This window comes from Thamnophis sirtalis, unplaced genomic scaffold (genome assembly GCF_051295495.1).
Source record: "Thamnophis sirtalis isolate CommonGarterSnake01/CBP01778 unplaced genomic scaffold, rThaSir2_p1.2 scaffold_3, whole genome shotgun sequence".
In the NCBI taxonomy this organism is placed as follows: domain Eukaryota; kingdom Metazoa; phylum Chordata; class Lepidosauria; order Squamata; family Natricidae; genus Thamnophis; species Thamnophis sirtalis.
The window spans coordinates 10,844,546-10,859,438 of NW_028261383.1; the positions used below are offsets into that span (position 1 = coordinate 10,844,546).

Sequence of the window (14,893 nt, forward strand, 5' to 3'; positions counted from 1 at the left end):
ATGCCCTTCCTTTTTGCTATCAATGACATCAACAAGAAGGACCACCTCTTACCCAACATCACCCTGGGTTATAGTATCTATGAAAACTTCTTCAAGGTAGAGATGACATCGGATCCTTTACTAGACTTGCTTTCAGATGGGGAGGCCAATGTGCCCAACTACAGGTGTGGAAGGCAGAGAAGCACAGTGGCTGTTTTGGAAGGGGCTGAGACAGGCATCTCCATCCAGATGTCAACCATGTTGGGCCCCTACAAAATCCCTCAGGTGGGTCTTTCTTGGGGAGGCAGTTTTCAATCATGCATCTTTGAATAAGAGGTCCTCTTATCTCTTTTCATTACAGAGATGAGAGCAAAAGCATTTTGCTTCTTAAATGTAAAATATTATCATCTTCCTTTCCTTTTAGATTAGTTACAGTTTGGCTACCCCCCTTCTGAGGGATAAAACTCATTTTCCTTTCTTCTACCCAATGCTCCCTGCTGAAGGAGTCCAGTACCCAGGAATAGTTAAGCTTCTCCTCCATTTCAGGTGGACCTTTGTTGGTCTTGTGGCTCCAGAAACTGACCAAGGGGAAAGGTTCATGAGGACAATGTCTTCATTGATGCTACAGAGTGGCATTTGTGTAGTTATATATCAAACCTTTCCCCTAAATGAAGATGACATGCGTATAATATTTACACCACATTACATGTGGAGCAAAGTTAATGTCTTTGTTTATGGATCAGATCCTAGTTCATTCCGGATAGGAATAAGCATTATACAAGACCTACTTCAAAATGTTCCGGAACCTATAATGGAAAAAGTCTGGATCACCACAGCTCATTGGGATCTCAGTTTCGATTTGAAATTTAATATATTTTCCTATGAATACATTGGTCCAATTTTTTCCTTTCTGATACAGAAAGGGACATGGGCAAATTTTGATGCTTTTACTCGCTTTGGCAGATCCATATACACCTTTTCAAAGAAAAGCTTTACATGTTCATCCACCAAGGATGCCTTTTCCTTGAAAGTCTGGAGACGGTGCAGACAGAGAGAAGAACTCTTGACTTTGAAAAAAGAGGTGATTGATTGGGTCCTGGCTGCAGATAGCTATCTCATTTACAGCACCATCTGGGCTGTGGCAAGGACCTTACATTCAGCTTATCTCTCTAGATCCAAGCGGTCTGTGAGGAAGAGGGGCATGAATGTGGAAGTTCCAAGGCTCAAGGCTTGGCAGGTATTTCTTTTAAATGTTTCCCCCTGTTATGCATAGCACCACAGAGCAAACAAAGAGTAAGTCACTTTACTGTGCTTTACTGCTCAACTGCTTTAACTGTTAACAAGAAAATCTATTTAAAGAAAGAACATATATACCATAGATCCAAACTTTTACATGAGACATTTATCCCCTACAGTTGGGAATCAGTTTATTTTTTATTTTTTGTTCAAACAGAATACTTCAATATCTCATTTATTCCTCTATCTTCTTCTATCTTATTCCATCAAATATCTTCTAATAACTAGGACTAGGGGAGACATGATAGTAGTATTCCAATATCTCAGGGGCTGCCACAAAGAAGAGGGAGTCAAGCTATTCTCCAAAGCACCTGAGGGTAGGACAAGAAGCAATTTGGGGGGGGGGACTAATCAAGGAGAGAAGCAACTTAGAACTAAGGAGAAATTTCCTGACAGTGGAACAATTTGCCTCCAGAAGCTGTGAATGTTCCAATACTGGAAGTTTTTAAGAAGATGTTTTAAAGAAGATGTCCCTCTGTGGGCATAAGAGTTGCTCTGCCCCAGAGAACCTCCATTTCATTTCTTCTGATACAATGGGGAAGTCAGATATCTCTGAATCCACACACACAGACACACACATCATTGTTATGCTCAAGGTCTCTCCTTGCCCAAAGCCTCTGCCCTTTCCTTGGCCACCACCAGTTTTATTCTTTTGCCAAATGTCTCCTATCTCAGTAGGGATGGAGAGTTTTAAGAACAGAGGATCATCACAAGCCCCTGGATATGGTCCTTCTCTGGACTGAGAACATAAGCAGGCTGAATTTTGCGTGTAAACAATCAGTTATAATTGGATATTATAGACAAAAACAATGACCAAATGTTGAGAGCTTGGCCATCCAGAGGGAATTCTGTTATTATTTCTGTGCCTATTAATATTCTTGTAACAGAGTTTTAAGGGACGCAGTGACTCAGTGGCTAAGATGCTGAGCTTGTTGATCAAAAGCTTGGCAGTTCAGTGGTTCAGATCCCTAGGAGTGAGCTCCCATTACTTGTCCCAGCTTCTGCCAACCTAGCAGCTCGAAAGCACATAAAAATGTAAGTAGAAAAATAGGGGCCACTTTGGTGGGAAGATAACAGAGCTCCATGCACCTTTGGTGTTTAGTCATGCTGGCCACATGACCACAGAGATGTCTTCAGACAGTGCTGGCTCTTTGGCTTAGAAATGGAAATGAGCACAGCCCCCTAGAATTGGGAACAACTAGCACATATGTGTGAGGGGAACCTTTACCAGAGTTTGAAACTCAAATCAGAACCTGGTTTTTGTGCACACACAGAGAAAAAGATTCAGATCCCCTCTCCTAGCACAGACCAATAGGTCATTTCAAAGAACTTCTGATGTCTTTTCTAAATTATGATTTTCCATTCCAGCTTCACTCCTTCCTTCAAAGCTCACAGTTTCACAATAATTCCATAGTTGGGGTATATTTGGATGAAAAAAGAGACCTGACAGCTGACCTGGACATTGTGAGCTGGGTCATTTTCCCCAACAGATCTGTCAACAGAGTGAAATCTGGGAATCTAGCAAAAGGCACATCTCAGGATTTTAAAGTTATCATTGACCAGAAGAGTATCACACAGCTGGAAATATGGAATAAGGTGGAACCAATATTTATTTTATTTCACTGAAGATGGTTAAAATAGGACTGCAAGTTTGGGGTTGGTGGAGGTTTGCTTTTAATGTGTCAGGGTTCCAGGTAACACCTCTAATGAAAGATGGCTCCATTGAGTTTCCTCAATGTTCCATTTTATTAGAGATGTCATGTTGGCACATCTGGGAATAACCGAATTGGACAGTTTCCAAGTTTTCCACACCCAAACCAAAATTCAAGTCCCTGCCCAGCACCCACATGTCCATTACATGGCCGAGTCAAGCACTATCCCAACTGGAGAGGCCTCCCAGTCATGCCACTCCCGTTGCAGGGCAAGATGTCATTGATTCACAGAGAAAGGAATGTTATTTTGGCTATATCTTCCCCACTCTATACAATTCCCCCCTCCCAGTTTCCCACAGCAATAAATGTGGCAGGCCTGAGGGCCTAATGCAAAAGATGCCTTTCAGGTCTGACACAATGCCTTTGAGTTTCCATGTCAACTGATCAGCATCTAAGGAGTGATCTTCTTCTGTATCAGGTTTTCAGGTGACCTTGAAAAATATAGTTCACAAAATTTAAAACCAGAGTCTAAAAATTGTAGTGTATATGAAACATCAAAAAGAACCATAAAAACATAGAAGCATTATGCAATTCAACACATTTGATAAACCTCATATTTCACTTTTAATATACTGTATTGGTGACAAGAAGTTCACATGGTGGATATTTTTCACTCTCTCCACTTAATCAAAGTTAAAACCTTAATAGCAATAGCAGTAGACTTATATACCGCTTCATAGGCCTTTCAGGCCTCTCTAAGCGGTTTACAGAGAGTCAGCATATTGCCCCCAACAATCTGGGTCCTCATTTTACCCACCTCGGAAGGATGGAAGGCTGAGTCAACCCTGAGCCGGTGAGATTTGAACCGCTGACCTGCTGATCTAGCAGTAGCCTGCAGTGCTGCATTTAACCACTGCGCCACCTTGGCTCTTGAAACCTGAACTGGAAATTAATAATATCTTCTTCCTTTGTTCTTTTTCTGAAAATAAATTTATTTTCTGGATATTTTTCCTTTCTCTCCTTAGCCGTTTCCTCCTTCCAGATGTGTTGAAAGCTGTCATCCTGGATTCATGAAAGTAGCTCGGGAAGATGACATCATCTGCTGCTACGACTGTCTTCCTTGCGCTGAAGGAACCATCTCCACAATGGAAGGTGGATGACACCATAAAATGGAACATACTTTTGGAAACTGTGTAGAAAATGATATTGCTCACAAATGGTTGTTTTCACTGTTATGTCTTTTAAAAAAATAATAATCTACTTTTTCATAATAAATGAAAGTAAATAATCTCTGAGCCAAATCAAGGGCAGGATATTAAAACATAAGATCAAAGAAGCCTTGGCATTATAAGGGAAATGACATTTCTTGTTCTTCTTTTTGTATGCTGATCAACCTCTACCATTTTTCTTGGTGCCTTTTCCCTTTCCTTGAATCTAGTAATCAAGGCTGAAATTGTTTGTTTATCAATCCCAGTAACAGGGCCATCGCCGGGATCCATCCATCCATCCATCCTTCCTTCCTTCCTTCCTTCCTTCCTTCCTTCCTTCCCTCCCTCCCTCCCTCCCTCCCTCCCTCCCCCCTCTCACCTTCTCTCCCTCCCTCCTTTCTCTCTCCCTCCCTCCTGCCCACCTTCCTTCCTTCCTTCCTTCCTTCCTTCCTTCCTTCCTTCCTTCCTTCCTTCCATCCTTCCCTCCCTCCTCCCTCCCTCCTTCCTTCCTCTTCATGAGAAACATCGAACATTCTATAAGTCGGTAAAACATACAAGAGTTTCCTCTTCTAGCTGGACTCACCGAAAGAATGTTAAAACTGAGGCTGGTCTTTTTCTTCATCCCTCAAAAGAGATGCCCAAGAAGACAGAAGCATTGTTGCTTGCTTTCTTGGAAGGGATAGGAGAATACAAAACCTAAGGAATACAGCAACCAGAATAACTGCTGTCCAGTTTCTTCGGTCAAAGCAGTGGGGGGAAATTGGCATTTACAAAGGGAGATTTGATAAAATAGTTTCCCTAACCTCCAGTTTATTCATACAGAAGATCAGACAAATCAAACCTTGGCTGGGTCACAAAGACCTTGAGTCAAACACTTTACTCCTTCTTGGGCTTGAAATTGTCCAGTTTTGGAGGTCCCAATGATGATTTCTCCATGGATTAATGTTCAAGGTTCAGCTTGGTCAAGGTGCTGTGGAGTGCTTTGGTTTTCACCTCTGAGGGTGGTTAATGAAGTCTGGGATGCAAACAATGCAAAACACATTCATGCACTTCATCACTACTTTCACTTTAACTATGCATTTAAGGAACAACTGTTTTATTGTACATATTAACCTTTGTCTTTTCAGATGCTGAAAAGTGCACCAAATGTCAGCCAGATCAGCATCCAAACATCAACAGAGTTGCTTGTATACCTAAGACTGAAACGTTCGTATCCTATCGAGAAAATCTGGGGATCATCCTAGCTTCCTTTGCAATATTCCTGTGTTTAGTAACAAGTTTTGCCTTGGGAATCTTCATTAAATTCCGAGATACTCCCATAGTTAAAGCCAACAATCGGGACCTTTCCTACATTCTCCTCATCTCCCTCCTGCTTTCCTTCTTGACATCGTTCCTATTTATTGGCCAGCCGAGGAGGGGGACTTGCCTTCTCCAACAAACAGCTTTCAGCAACATCTTCACAGTTGCCATTTCTACAGTCTTGGCCAAAACAGTCACTGTGGTATTAGCATTCCTTGCTACAAAACCAGGGAATAATATACAGAGATGGTTAGGGAAGACCCTGGCGAATTCCATCATTCTTTCTTGTTCTGGTGTCCAAGTTCTCATCTCCAGCATCTGGTTGGGCATGTTTCCCCCATTCTCTGAGTCAGACATGTACTCACAATCTGCAGAGATCATCCTCCAATGCAATCAAGGCTCTGTTGCCATTTTCTACCTTGCCCTTGGCTACATGGGTTTCCTGGCTCTCATCTGCTTCACAGTGGCTTTCCTGGCCAGGAATCTCCCTGGGGCCTTCAACGAAGCCAAGCTGATCACCTTCAGCATGCTGGTCTTCTGCAGTGTCTGGATATCCTTCGTTCCCACCTACCTAAGCACCAAAGGGAAGTATGTGGTGGCTGTGCAGGTCTTCTCCATCTTGGCTTCTAGTACTGGCTTGCTATGCTGCATCTTCATCCCTAAGTGCTACATCATATTTTTAAGACCAGACCTGAATACAAAAGAACACTTGATGTCAAAGTAAAATCGAAATGAACATTTCACATGACCTTTCCCCAAATACCAGTAAATAATTGAAAGAAATTAATGTGTCCTTTAAAGTTTATTTTTAGAAAAATACACCTATTTTTGTTTTGCATCATCATAGAAATAAACCTACTAGGTTTTAATGAATCTATTTCCTCTTTTTTGTTTTTTTAAGTAGTCAACATCTCTCAGAGTCTTTCTCTCTCTCTTTCCCCAAAATGTTGGTCTTTCCTTTGATTCACCTTGCTGAATCTGAATGCATAGTTTGAAAATATCAGCCTCTGCTTCTCTCTCTGCAATAATCTGCTCCCATAGACAAGATTTTTGTTCCATCAGTATATAACCTCGTTCCCCTGTCTAAAACTTCATCCATTATCTTGGTACATACTACAACAGCAACCCTTTACATGTGTGCCTACTAGTAGGGATCCAGTTGCTACTGTTCCTTGGATGTAACCCCAAAACCAACAGAGAATAATATAGAAACTAGGCCTCTATAACATTTTAACTTTGACAACTCAATTTGAACAGAAGCCATGGTTTAAATGGTTCAAAAGGCATCTCAGGCAGTGTTCCCTCTAAGGTGCATGCTTGCGTGGCTGCACACATAATATGGAAACACCGCGCAGCAGTTTCCAAGTGCCGCGCATGATTTCAATGTTACACTTCCTGTTAGATGAGAGGTCACTCTCCGCTCCTGGTGCTAACTTTTGCACTCCTGGGCTTCCTTTGCCTGTCGGCTGGAGTCCCTGCCAATTCTGCTCCAAGCTGCGAAGCACCCAGGCTGATTTCTGTCACAGAAGTTATACCTCTCCACTCTCGGGGCAGAGGCAGGGAAAATTTTGGTCTGTGGTTGGTTGCGCCGCTGGATTTAGGTGGCGGGGAGAGAAAGTGGGCGTCTCCTGCCCTCTCTTGCTCACACTTGCCGGTTCCCAGGACAATCTAAAGCCAGCAGGGAATGAGCGACGGGTGTTGGCTCCCATTTGGATTGGATTGCGCCCACCCACTCCTGGCAGAGGCTTCACTAGACTGAAGTGGGGAAGCTCATTAACCGGCCGCTTTGGGGGGTTCCGGCTGGCTTTCGGGGATCAGTGGTATGGGGCACCGGGCAGAGAAGGCGCCTCTTTTCCTGTTCCTCTTGGTGTTGGCGGGTGAATCTTGGGGAGGGAGGAGGAAAAGTGGCTGCAGAAAGGGATAATGCTGGTATGAACTGAGGTGGAGGGGAGTTTTAGTGGGTGTGAGATCATGCTTTTTGCAAGACGGAGGGTGACGGTCTGGAGCCCTCAATAAAGTAGTAAACAATAAACACCCCCGCCCCCTCCCTCCTTAGCAATGAATTAAAAACATTTATTTTGAGTTTTCACATTTCAGTAAAACGGTAAAAAATGGGTATTTGCAACGGCTCCTTTAAGAGGTTAGTGCATGTAATTATTGTGAACTTTCCAGTTGAAAGATATTTAGGAGTTGGAGGGAATGTTATCTTTTTTGTTCCTGCTGTGTTTTGGGGAATGTCTCCCCCAGTATGGAATACTCTTGCAATACTTTTGCGCACAACATGCAAAATACTAATTATCATCAATTACTTAAATGTCTTTAAAAAGCATAATCACTTACCTTATTTATTTGCCAAATGCAAATAGTTGCAGATATACCGTGTCAAGAAAAATATTGAAATTAGGAGATACAAGCAACAATAATAGGTTTAGAATAATTGGTCATCCTCTACTGAACCTAGCAGATATAAATATGAATTATTATTCATAAATACTAGGAAAATGTCCCTTCATGAAAAATTACTTTTTCAGTTAACTCTGCCTGGCATTAGTTGGGGGAACAGAAATATTAGTTGGCCAATTCTAAAAGAGAACACCACAAAGAACTTAAAAGATTTTTAAGAGAACTGGGTTTTTGATTTATATTATATGTATGAACAGAATTAAAACAAATTGCAGATACCAATCAAAAATAAAAAAGGATGAAATAATGCTCATTTTTAAAAACTCAATGAAAATAAAAACAATATACCAAGAAGGTGGCATACTGGTTGTGATTTGATCTCTTCGGGGGATCCCGGGGATCCCCTATACAAGTATTTTAATATTGCAGACTTGCAGTATTATAAGTCATACTGATATTATAGAACACTTTTAATTAAGCGGATCCCTTGAATAAACATAACTTTGAGTTTCAAATAATTTTGTTGTTGTCTTAGGTGACATCTGTGAAAAAAATTCAAGTGCTCAGGCATGAAAATGTACCACTTTTCCACTCACACTGAAAATAAATTAGAGGGAACATTGATCTCAGTGATTGTCATCTCCACTTTTTTGGATAAATTTCTGTAAATAATGTGTGTGTGTGAGTGTATGTCTGTGTATGTATGTATGAATGTGTATGTTTATGTGGGGGTAGAATAAGAAGCAATGGGTGGAAACCATTTTATCAAGGAGAGAAGCAACTTAGAACTGAGGAGAAATTTCCTGACAGTTAGAACAATTAATCAGTGGAACAGCTTGCCTCCAGAAGTTTTGAATGCCACAACACTGGAAGTCTTTAAGAAGATGTTGGATAGCCATTTGTCTGAAATGGTTTCCTGACCAGGCAGGGGATTAGACTAGTAGACCTCCAAGGTCCCTTCCAACTGTGCTATTGTATTATTGAATATATATACCGTGTTCTCCCGATAATACGACCTGTCCTGAAACTAAAGCATTGCCACATTTTTCGCATGGGCAAAAATATAAGCCTACCCCTGAAAATAAACCTTCTGGACAGCCTCCCCCTCCTGCCAGGCAGAGCACCACTCACCGACATAGCGGTATCCTGAAGGCACCAATCTGCAGGAGCCGGGGGGAGAAAGGCGCTCACATTGCTTGGTGCCTTTGGGATACCGCTAGGTTGGGGAGTGGCATTCTGCCTGGATGGGGGGGGGGGGAGTTGCCGGGTGGCTGCTCCTTTGTGAACTGGCTCCTGAAGAGCCAGGCACAGCCTCAGGGGCAAAGCAACCATGAGGTGACCAAGCAAACCCCCTCTCCTGCCAGGCAGAGTACCATTCACTGACGTAGGGGGTATCACTAAGGCACCAACCCACGTGGCACTCTGCCCGCTCCCCAGCTCCCACAGCTTGGCACATTAGGGATACCTGCTAGGTCAGTGCATGGAGCTCTGCCCGGCTGGAGAAGGGGGTTGCGTAAGCGCCTGTACCGCCTCCAGCAGGCATGCCTCCTAGCCCCAACATGTCCAGGCCCAGGTCTCCCTGAAGCCGCAGCCGCCGCTGCCATGCTCCGAGCATAATGCCTTCTCCTGTTCCAAACTCCAAAACTTGGCTGCCGAGTCTTCCAGCAGCGGCTGCTCTAGAAGTGCGCTCTATGGTTGTGGGCTGGCTGCTGGAAGACTCTCTCTCCCCTATAATAAGCCCAAGGCCATATTTTGTAAGTAAAAGGAAAATAAGACCCTATCATATTTGCTAGTATAAATCTATTTCAAGCTATTTAGCTCTCATCAGCTAGCCATACCCTTACTGGGAATCAAACCTGGGCTGTATTACATATTAGGCAGTTATATTCGCCACTAAGCCACAGGCTCTCCTCCTTTATCAGCTAAGCCAGGGAAATAGGTTTGTATTATGTCACAACCCCTGGTATGCCCAAATATCGGCTCACTCTGGGAGCCATCCAGGCAGAAAGCCATTTTTTTATTTTTCTTTCTTATAAAGGAAAGGAAATGGGCAAACTATCGTGATTTCATTTATTTATTTATTTATTTATTTATTTATTTATTTATTTATTTATTTGTTTGTTTGTTTGTTTAAAGCTTTTATATGCCACCCAATCCCAAAGGACTCCGGGCGGCTTACAAGAAAATATAAAAAACATAACAACAATACAATTTAAAACAACAGTCATCCATCATAAATTCATTCTAGTCGGGGCCGGACCTCAACAGTGAGGTCAACAGCCCGAGGCCTGCCAGAACAGCCAAGTTTTTATGGCTTTCCTGAAGGCCATCAGAGTGGGTATGGTCCGGATTTCCGGGGGGAGCTGGTTTCAAAGAGTCGGAGCAGCCACCGAGAAGGCTCTCCTCCGAGGGCCCACCAGCCGACATTGTTTGGCTGATGGCACCTGAAGGAGGCCCAATCTATGGGATCTTACTGGTCGCTGGGAGGTATGTGGCAGCAGGCGGTCTTGAAGGTATCCTGGCCCTAAGCCATGTAGGACTTTAAAGGTGATAACCAACACCTTGAATTGAGTCCGGAGACCAATAGGTAGCCAGTGCAGCTCACGGAGATAGGTGTAATGTGGGTGTACCTCGGCACACCCACTATCACCCGCACGGCCGCGTTCTGAACTAACTCCAGTCTCCAAATGCTTTTCAAGGGTAGCTCCATGTAGAACGCGTTACAATAATCCAGCTTCGAGGTGACAAGGGCATGAGTGACTGTTAGAAGCGCATCCCAATCCAAATAGGGCCACAATTGGTGCACCAGATGAACTTGGGCAAAAGCCCCCCTGGTCACAGCTGACAGATGATGTTCTAATTTCAGCTGCGAATCCAGGAGGACTCCCAAATTGCGAGCCCTCTCTGAGGGGCGTAAATTTTCTCCCCCCAGGGTTAAGGATGGACTGTCCAAACAGTCCTTCGGGGGCAACATCCAAAGCCACTCAGTCTTATCGGGATTGAGCACAAGTTTATTCACTCCCATCCAGATCCTAACAGCCTCCAGGCATCGGCACACCACGTCCACTGCTTCACTGAGCTCCCAAGGGGCAGAAAGATATAATTGAGTATCATCAGCATATTGATGATACTTTACCCCATGCTGTCGCATGATCTCACCCAGTGGCTTCATGTAGATGTTAAATAGGAGGGGGGATGGGACCGAACCCTGCGGCACACCACACTCGAGGGGCCTAGGGATCGACCTCTGCCCCCGACCAACACTGACTGCGACCTGTCAGAGAGGTAAGAGGAGAACCATCGTAATATGGTGCCTCTCACTCCCACCTCCCCCAGACGTCGCAGAAGGATACCATGGTCGATGGTATCGAAAGCTGCTGAGAGGTCAAGAAGCACCAGGATAGAGGAATATCCTCTATCCCTGGCCCGCCAAAGATCATTGGTCAGGGTAAGCAAAGCAGTTTCCATGCTTTAGGGAAATCTATAGAAATAGACTATGCCTTGAAAATATTCCCTGAAAATATTCCCGAGAAAAATTCTCACAAGAATATGCAACAAAAATGAAGAGCTTCTAAGTAACACCCAATTTGGTTTCAGAAACAATCTTGGTACATGAAATGCCCTATTTAGCATTCAAGTTCTTGTACAGTGTTGTAGAGATGTCAATCACAGTGTTTATATGTGCTTTGATTTTGAAAAAGCATTTGATAAGACACAATAAACTCTTATAAGTCCTAAAACAAGTGGATCTAGATGACAAAGACATCCAAATAATAAAGAATCTATATTGGCATCAGGAAGCAAATGTGAGATGATGCAGAAGTACAGAGTGGGGTATTCTGTCTCCACGGTTGTTTAATATCTACTCTGAGTCAACTTTCAACAAAGCACTGGAAAACATTGATACTGGCCTCAAAGTAAACTGTATTCAGATCAACAATTTAAGATATGCTAATGATACAGTTCTGCTCAGCAGTAAGCATGAAGACCTCACCAACAGAGTCACAGAAATATCTTTAAAATATGGCTTGAAGCTTAACAGCTCAAAAACCAAGATCACTGTCTTCAGTAAAAAACCTATTAATTTACCACTGATCAATTCGGAGGAATACACATAGAAAAAGTTGAAAGGATCTTGTACTTCAGTTCTAATTTACATAAAAGTTGGGACATGACTACTGAATTAAAGACAAGGATAGAGAAAGGTCTTCTGTAGTCATCACATAAGCCTAAGACTGAAAATCAGGTGTCAGATGTTACATCTTTTCTATCCTGCTCTTACAGAGAAAAGACACAGAAAGCCACTTGAAGAGACTAGAAGCATTTGAAATGTGGATTTACAGAAGGCTGTTATGTGTAAGCTGGGTTGACAAAATCAGAAATGAGGAGGTGATAAGCCACCTGGGAAAGCAAAAGGAAATCATCAAAACCATTAAGAAGCAAAAGTTAGAATATTTCAGGCATGTGATGTGACACCCAGAAAAATACACCATACTTCACTTAACCCCCCAGAGAAATATTGAAGGCAAACAAGGTCCAGGCAGTAACAAAAACATAATGGCTTCAAAATCTAAGGGACTAGTTTGGACAAAAATCAACAGCACTTTTTCATGCGGCTGTTGATAAAAATAGGATTGCCAACATGACTGCTAACATCCGATGATGGATATGGCACAAGAAGAAGAATAGAAGCAGACATTGCTCATGGAAAGTTTTTTTTTTTTAAAAAAAAAATAGGCATGGGTCTATTTTCCATATTAAATGAAAAGAAATAATCTTGGAGGGTCAGTAGGAAGCCAGATATTAAAAGACAGGGTATCAAAAAAAAGCCTTGGAATTAGAAGAGAGGTGGCATTTCATGTTCTTTATCTTCTTTACTGGTCAATATCTACCTATTTTTTCTTGGTGTCTCTGGAAAAATGGAGAAATACTTTCTTCTCCTCTATCCTCCTACATATCTCCCTGAATCTTGTAATACTGACGAATGAGCTTCCAGTAACAGGTTCAACACTGGATCTCTCCCTCCCTCCCTCCCTGATTCTTGATGAGAAATTACAGGCTTTGTCTTTTGTTAAATGGATGAAATGGAGAAGAGTTTCCTCTTCTAGCTGGACTCACAGGAAGAATGTTAAAAGTGAGGTTTTTTCCTCACCCCTCAAAAGAGATGCCCAAGGAGATAGAAGCCATTAGTGCTTGCTTTGCTGGAATGGGTGGGAGGAAAAAGAAACAGAGGAATAGAGGTAAATATATAATGTATGTACTAAGATAAAGTTGCAGGATCCAATCTGAATCAATCACCAGGACAAGAGTTTAGTCTTCCAAGCTTTGGGATTGTGTTGGAGCTCTTGCAGGTGGGCTGACTCAAATTGGATCTTGAAACAGGGGAATACATCAGCCAGAGGAACTGCTGTCCAGTTCCCTTGGTCAAAGCAGTGGGGGGGGGGAATTGAAATTTACAAAGGGGGATTTGATAAAAGAGTTTTTGTAATTTTGGATTGCAAAACTTTGAGCAGACGAATCAGATCTGAAAGGGGTCCCTAAGACCTTAACTCATACATTTTCCTCCTTCCTGGGTTTGAACGTGTCCAGTTTTGGAGGTCCCGATGACTCTATGGGGTATGGCTAGGGAGTGATGGCTGTGGAGTGCTTTGGTTTTCCTCTATGAAGGATGATTAATGAAGTCTGGGATGCAAAGAATGCAAAGCACACCCAAATGAATACAAAACATACCATCACTATGTTCACTCTAAGTATGTTTCTGATGGAAGAACCTGCTTTATAGATGTTAATCTTTCTATTTTCAGATGCACCAAATGTCCAGCAGATCAGTATCCAAACTTCAACTGAGTTGAGTGCATACCGAAGACTGAAGCTTTCCTAGCCTATCAAGAAAATTTGGGAATCATCCTAGCTTCCCTTGCAATGTTCCTGTGTTTAGGAGCACCTTTTGTTTTGGGAATCTCCATTAAGTTCCAAGATACTCCCATAGTCAAAACCAACAATCGGGACCTTTTCTACAGAGTCACCTACCACACCTCAATCGGCCAAGTCCGTACTAGGTGGCCAAAAAAGCTAAAGGTCACAGTCCTCATTGAGGGCTCTCCATGCGAGATAGAGATTGACATGGGGTCATCACTGACCATCATGTCGTGGTCTACCCTCAAGAGGGCTATCCCTAGCCTGAAGAAGCAGCATCTATGCGCCCCTCACATCGGCCTCTGCGACTACCAGGGGAACCAAGTCCCCATCATGGGGTAGGGCACCTTCTGGGTGCAATTCAAGAAATACAGCAGCCAGCTCCTGCAATGACCTGCAGAGCCTCCTGGGGCTTGAATGGTTCGAAGCCCTGGGCCTAGAAGTGACCAGTATCAACGCCTTGAAAGACGAGAGCTCTGAAGCGATTTTTAAGGAGTTCAAGGACGTCTTCGGCACCAGTTAAGTGTGTGGGGACTCCAATCTCTTTTAATTTGGACCCCAACATAGCCCCCATAAGACTAAAACCCAGGAGAATACCTTTCACTCTCCGCCCCAAAATTGATCTGGAAATTGACAAGCTCGTAGGGCAGGGAATCCTAGAGCCGGTTGATCACACACACTGAGAGACCCCTATAGTGACACCTATCAAATCTGACGGGTCTGTCCGCATCTGTGTGGACTACAAATGCACAATCAAAAAAGTGTTACAACAGGGCACTTACCTTGTACCTATTGTACAGCATCTACTACATTCTTTAGGCCCTGGCAAAGTATTCGCTAAATTGGACATGACACAGGCATACCAAAAATTGCCTGTAGATGGTGCTATGGTGGAGGCCCAAACAATTGTAATGCACAGGGGTGCATTCAAATGTCACTGCCTGCAATTTGGAGTTAGTATCACCCCTGGACTGTTCCAAAGCATCATGGAACGGGTTTTGCAGGGGATTCCAGGAATTGTCCCCTATTTTGATGATATCTTGGTATCAGCTGCAAATGAGGCACAACTTTTCAAACGTTTACGAACTGTTTTGGCTAGAATTAGAGACAAAGGCCTCCATCTCAAAAAAGAAAAATGCC

At 43.0% G+C, this 14,893-nt stretch overlaps 1 protein-coding gene across 1 annotated transcript; it reads left to right on the forward strand.

Moving 5' to 3' along the window:
• LOC148047156 (vomeronasal type-2 receptor 26-like) lies at positions 1 to 6,158 on the forward strand. Its single transcript, XM_087707972.1, has 6 exons — positions 1 to 264; positions 943 to 1,060; positions 1,253 to 1,272; positions 2,644 to 2,871; positions 3,953 to 4,079; positions 5,263 to 6,158. The coding sequence occupies exons 1-6, from the start codon at positions 1 to 3 to the stop codon at positions 6,156 to 6,158; spliced, it is 1,653 nt and encodes a 550-aa protein (XP_087564098.1).
• The last annotated feature ends 8,735 nt before the right edge of the window (positions 6,159 to 14,893 follow it).

Excerpts from the sequence above, each read along its gene's own strand:
- LOC148047156 (XM_087707972.1), top strand. The coding sequence starts at position 1 with ATGCCCTTCCTTTTTGCTATCAATGACATCAACAAGAAGGACCACCTC. Across the intron at positions 1,061-1,252 it reads TCTTGACTTTGAAAAAAGAG|CACCACAGAGCAAACAAAGA; the intron begins GTGATTGATTGG and ends TGTTATGCATAG. Across the intron at positions 4,080-5,262 it reads AACCATCTCCACAATGGAAG|ATGCTGAAAAGTGCACCAAA; the intron begins GTGGATGACACC and ends TTGTCTTTTCAG.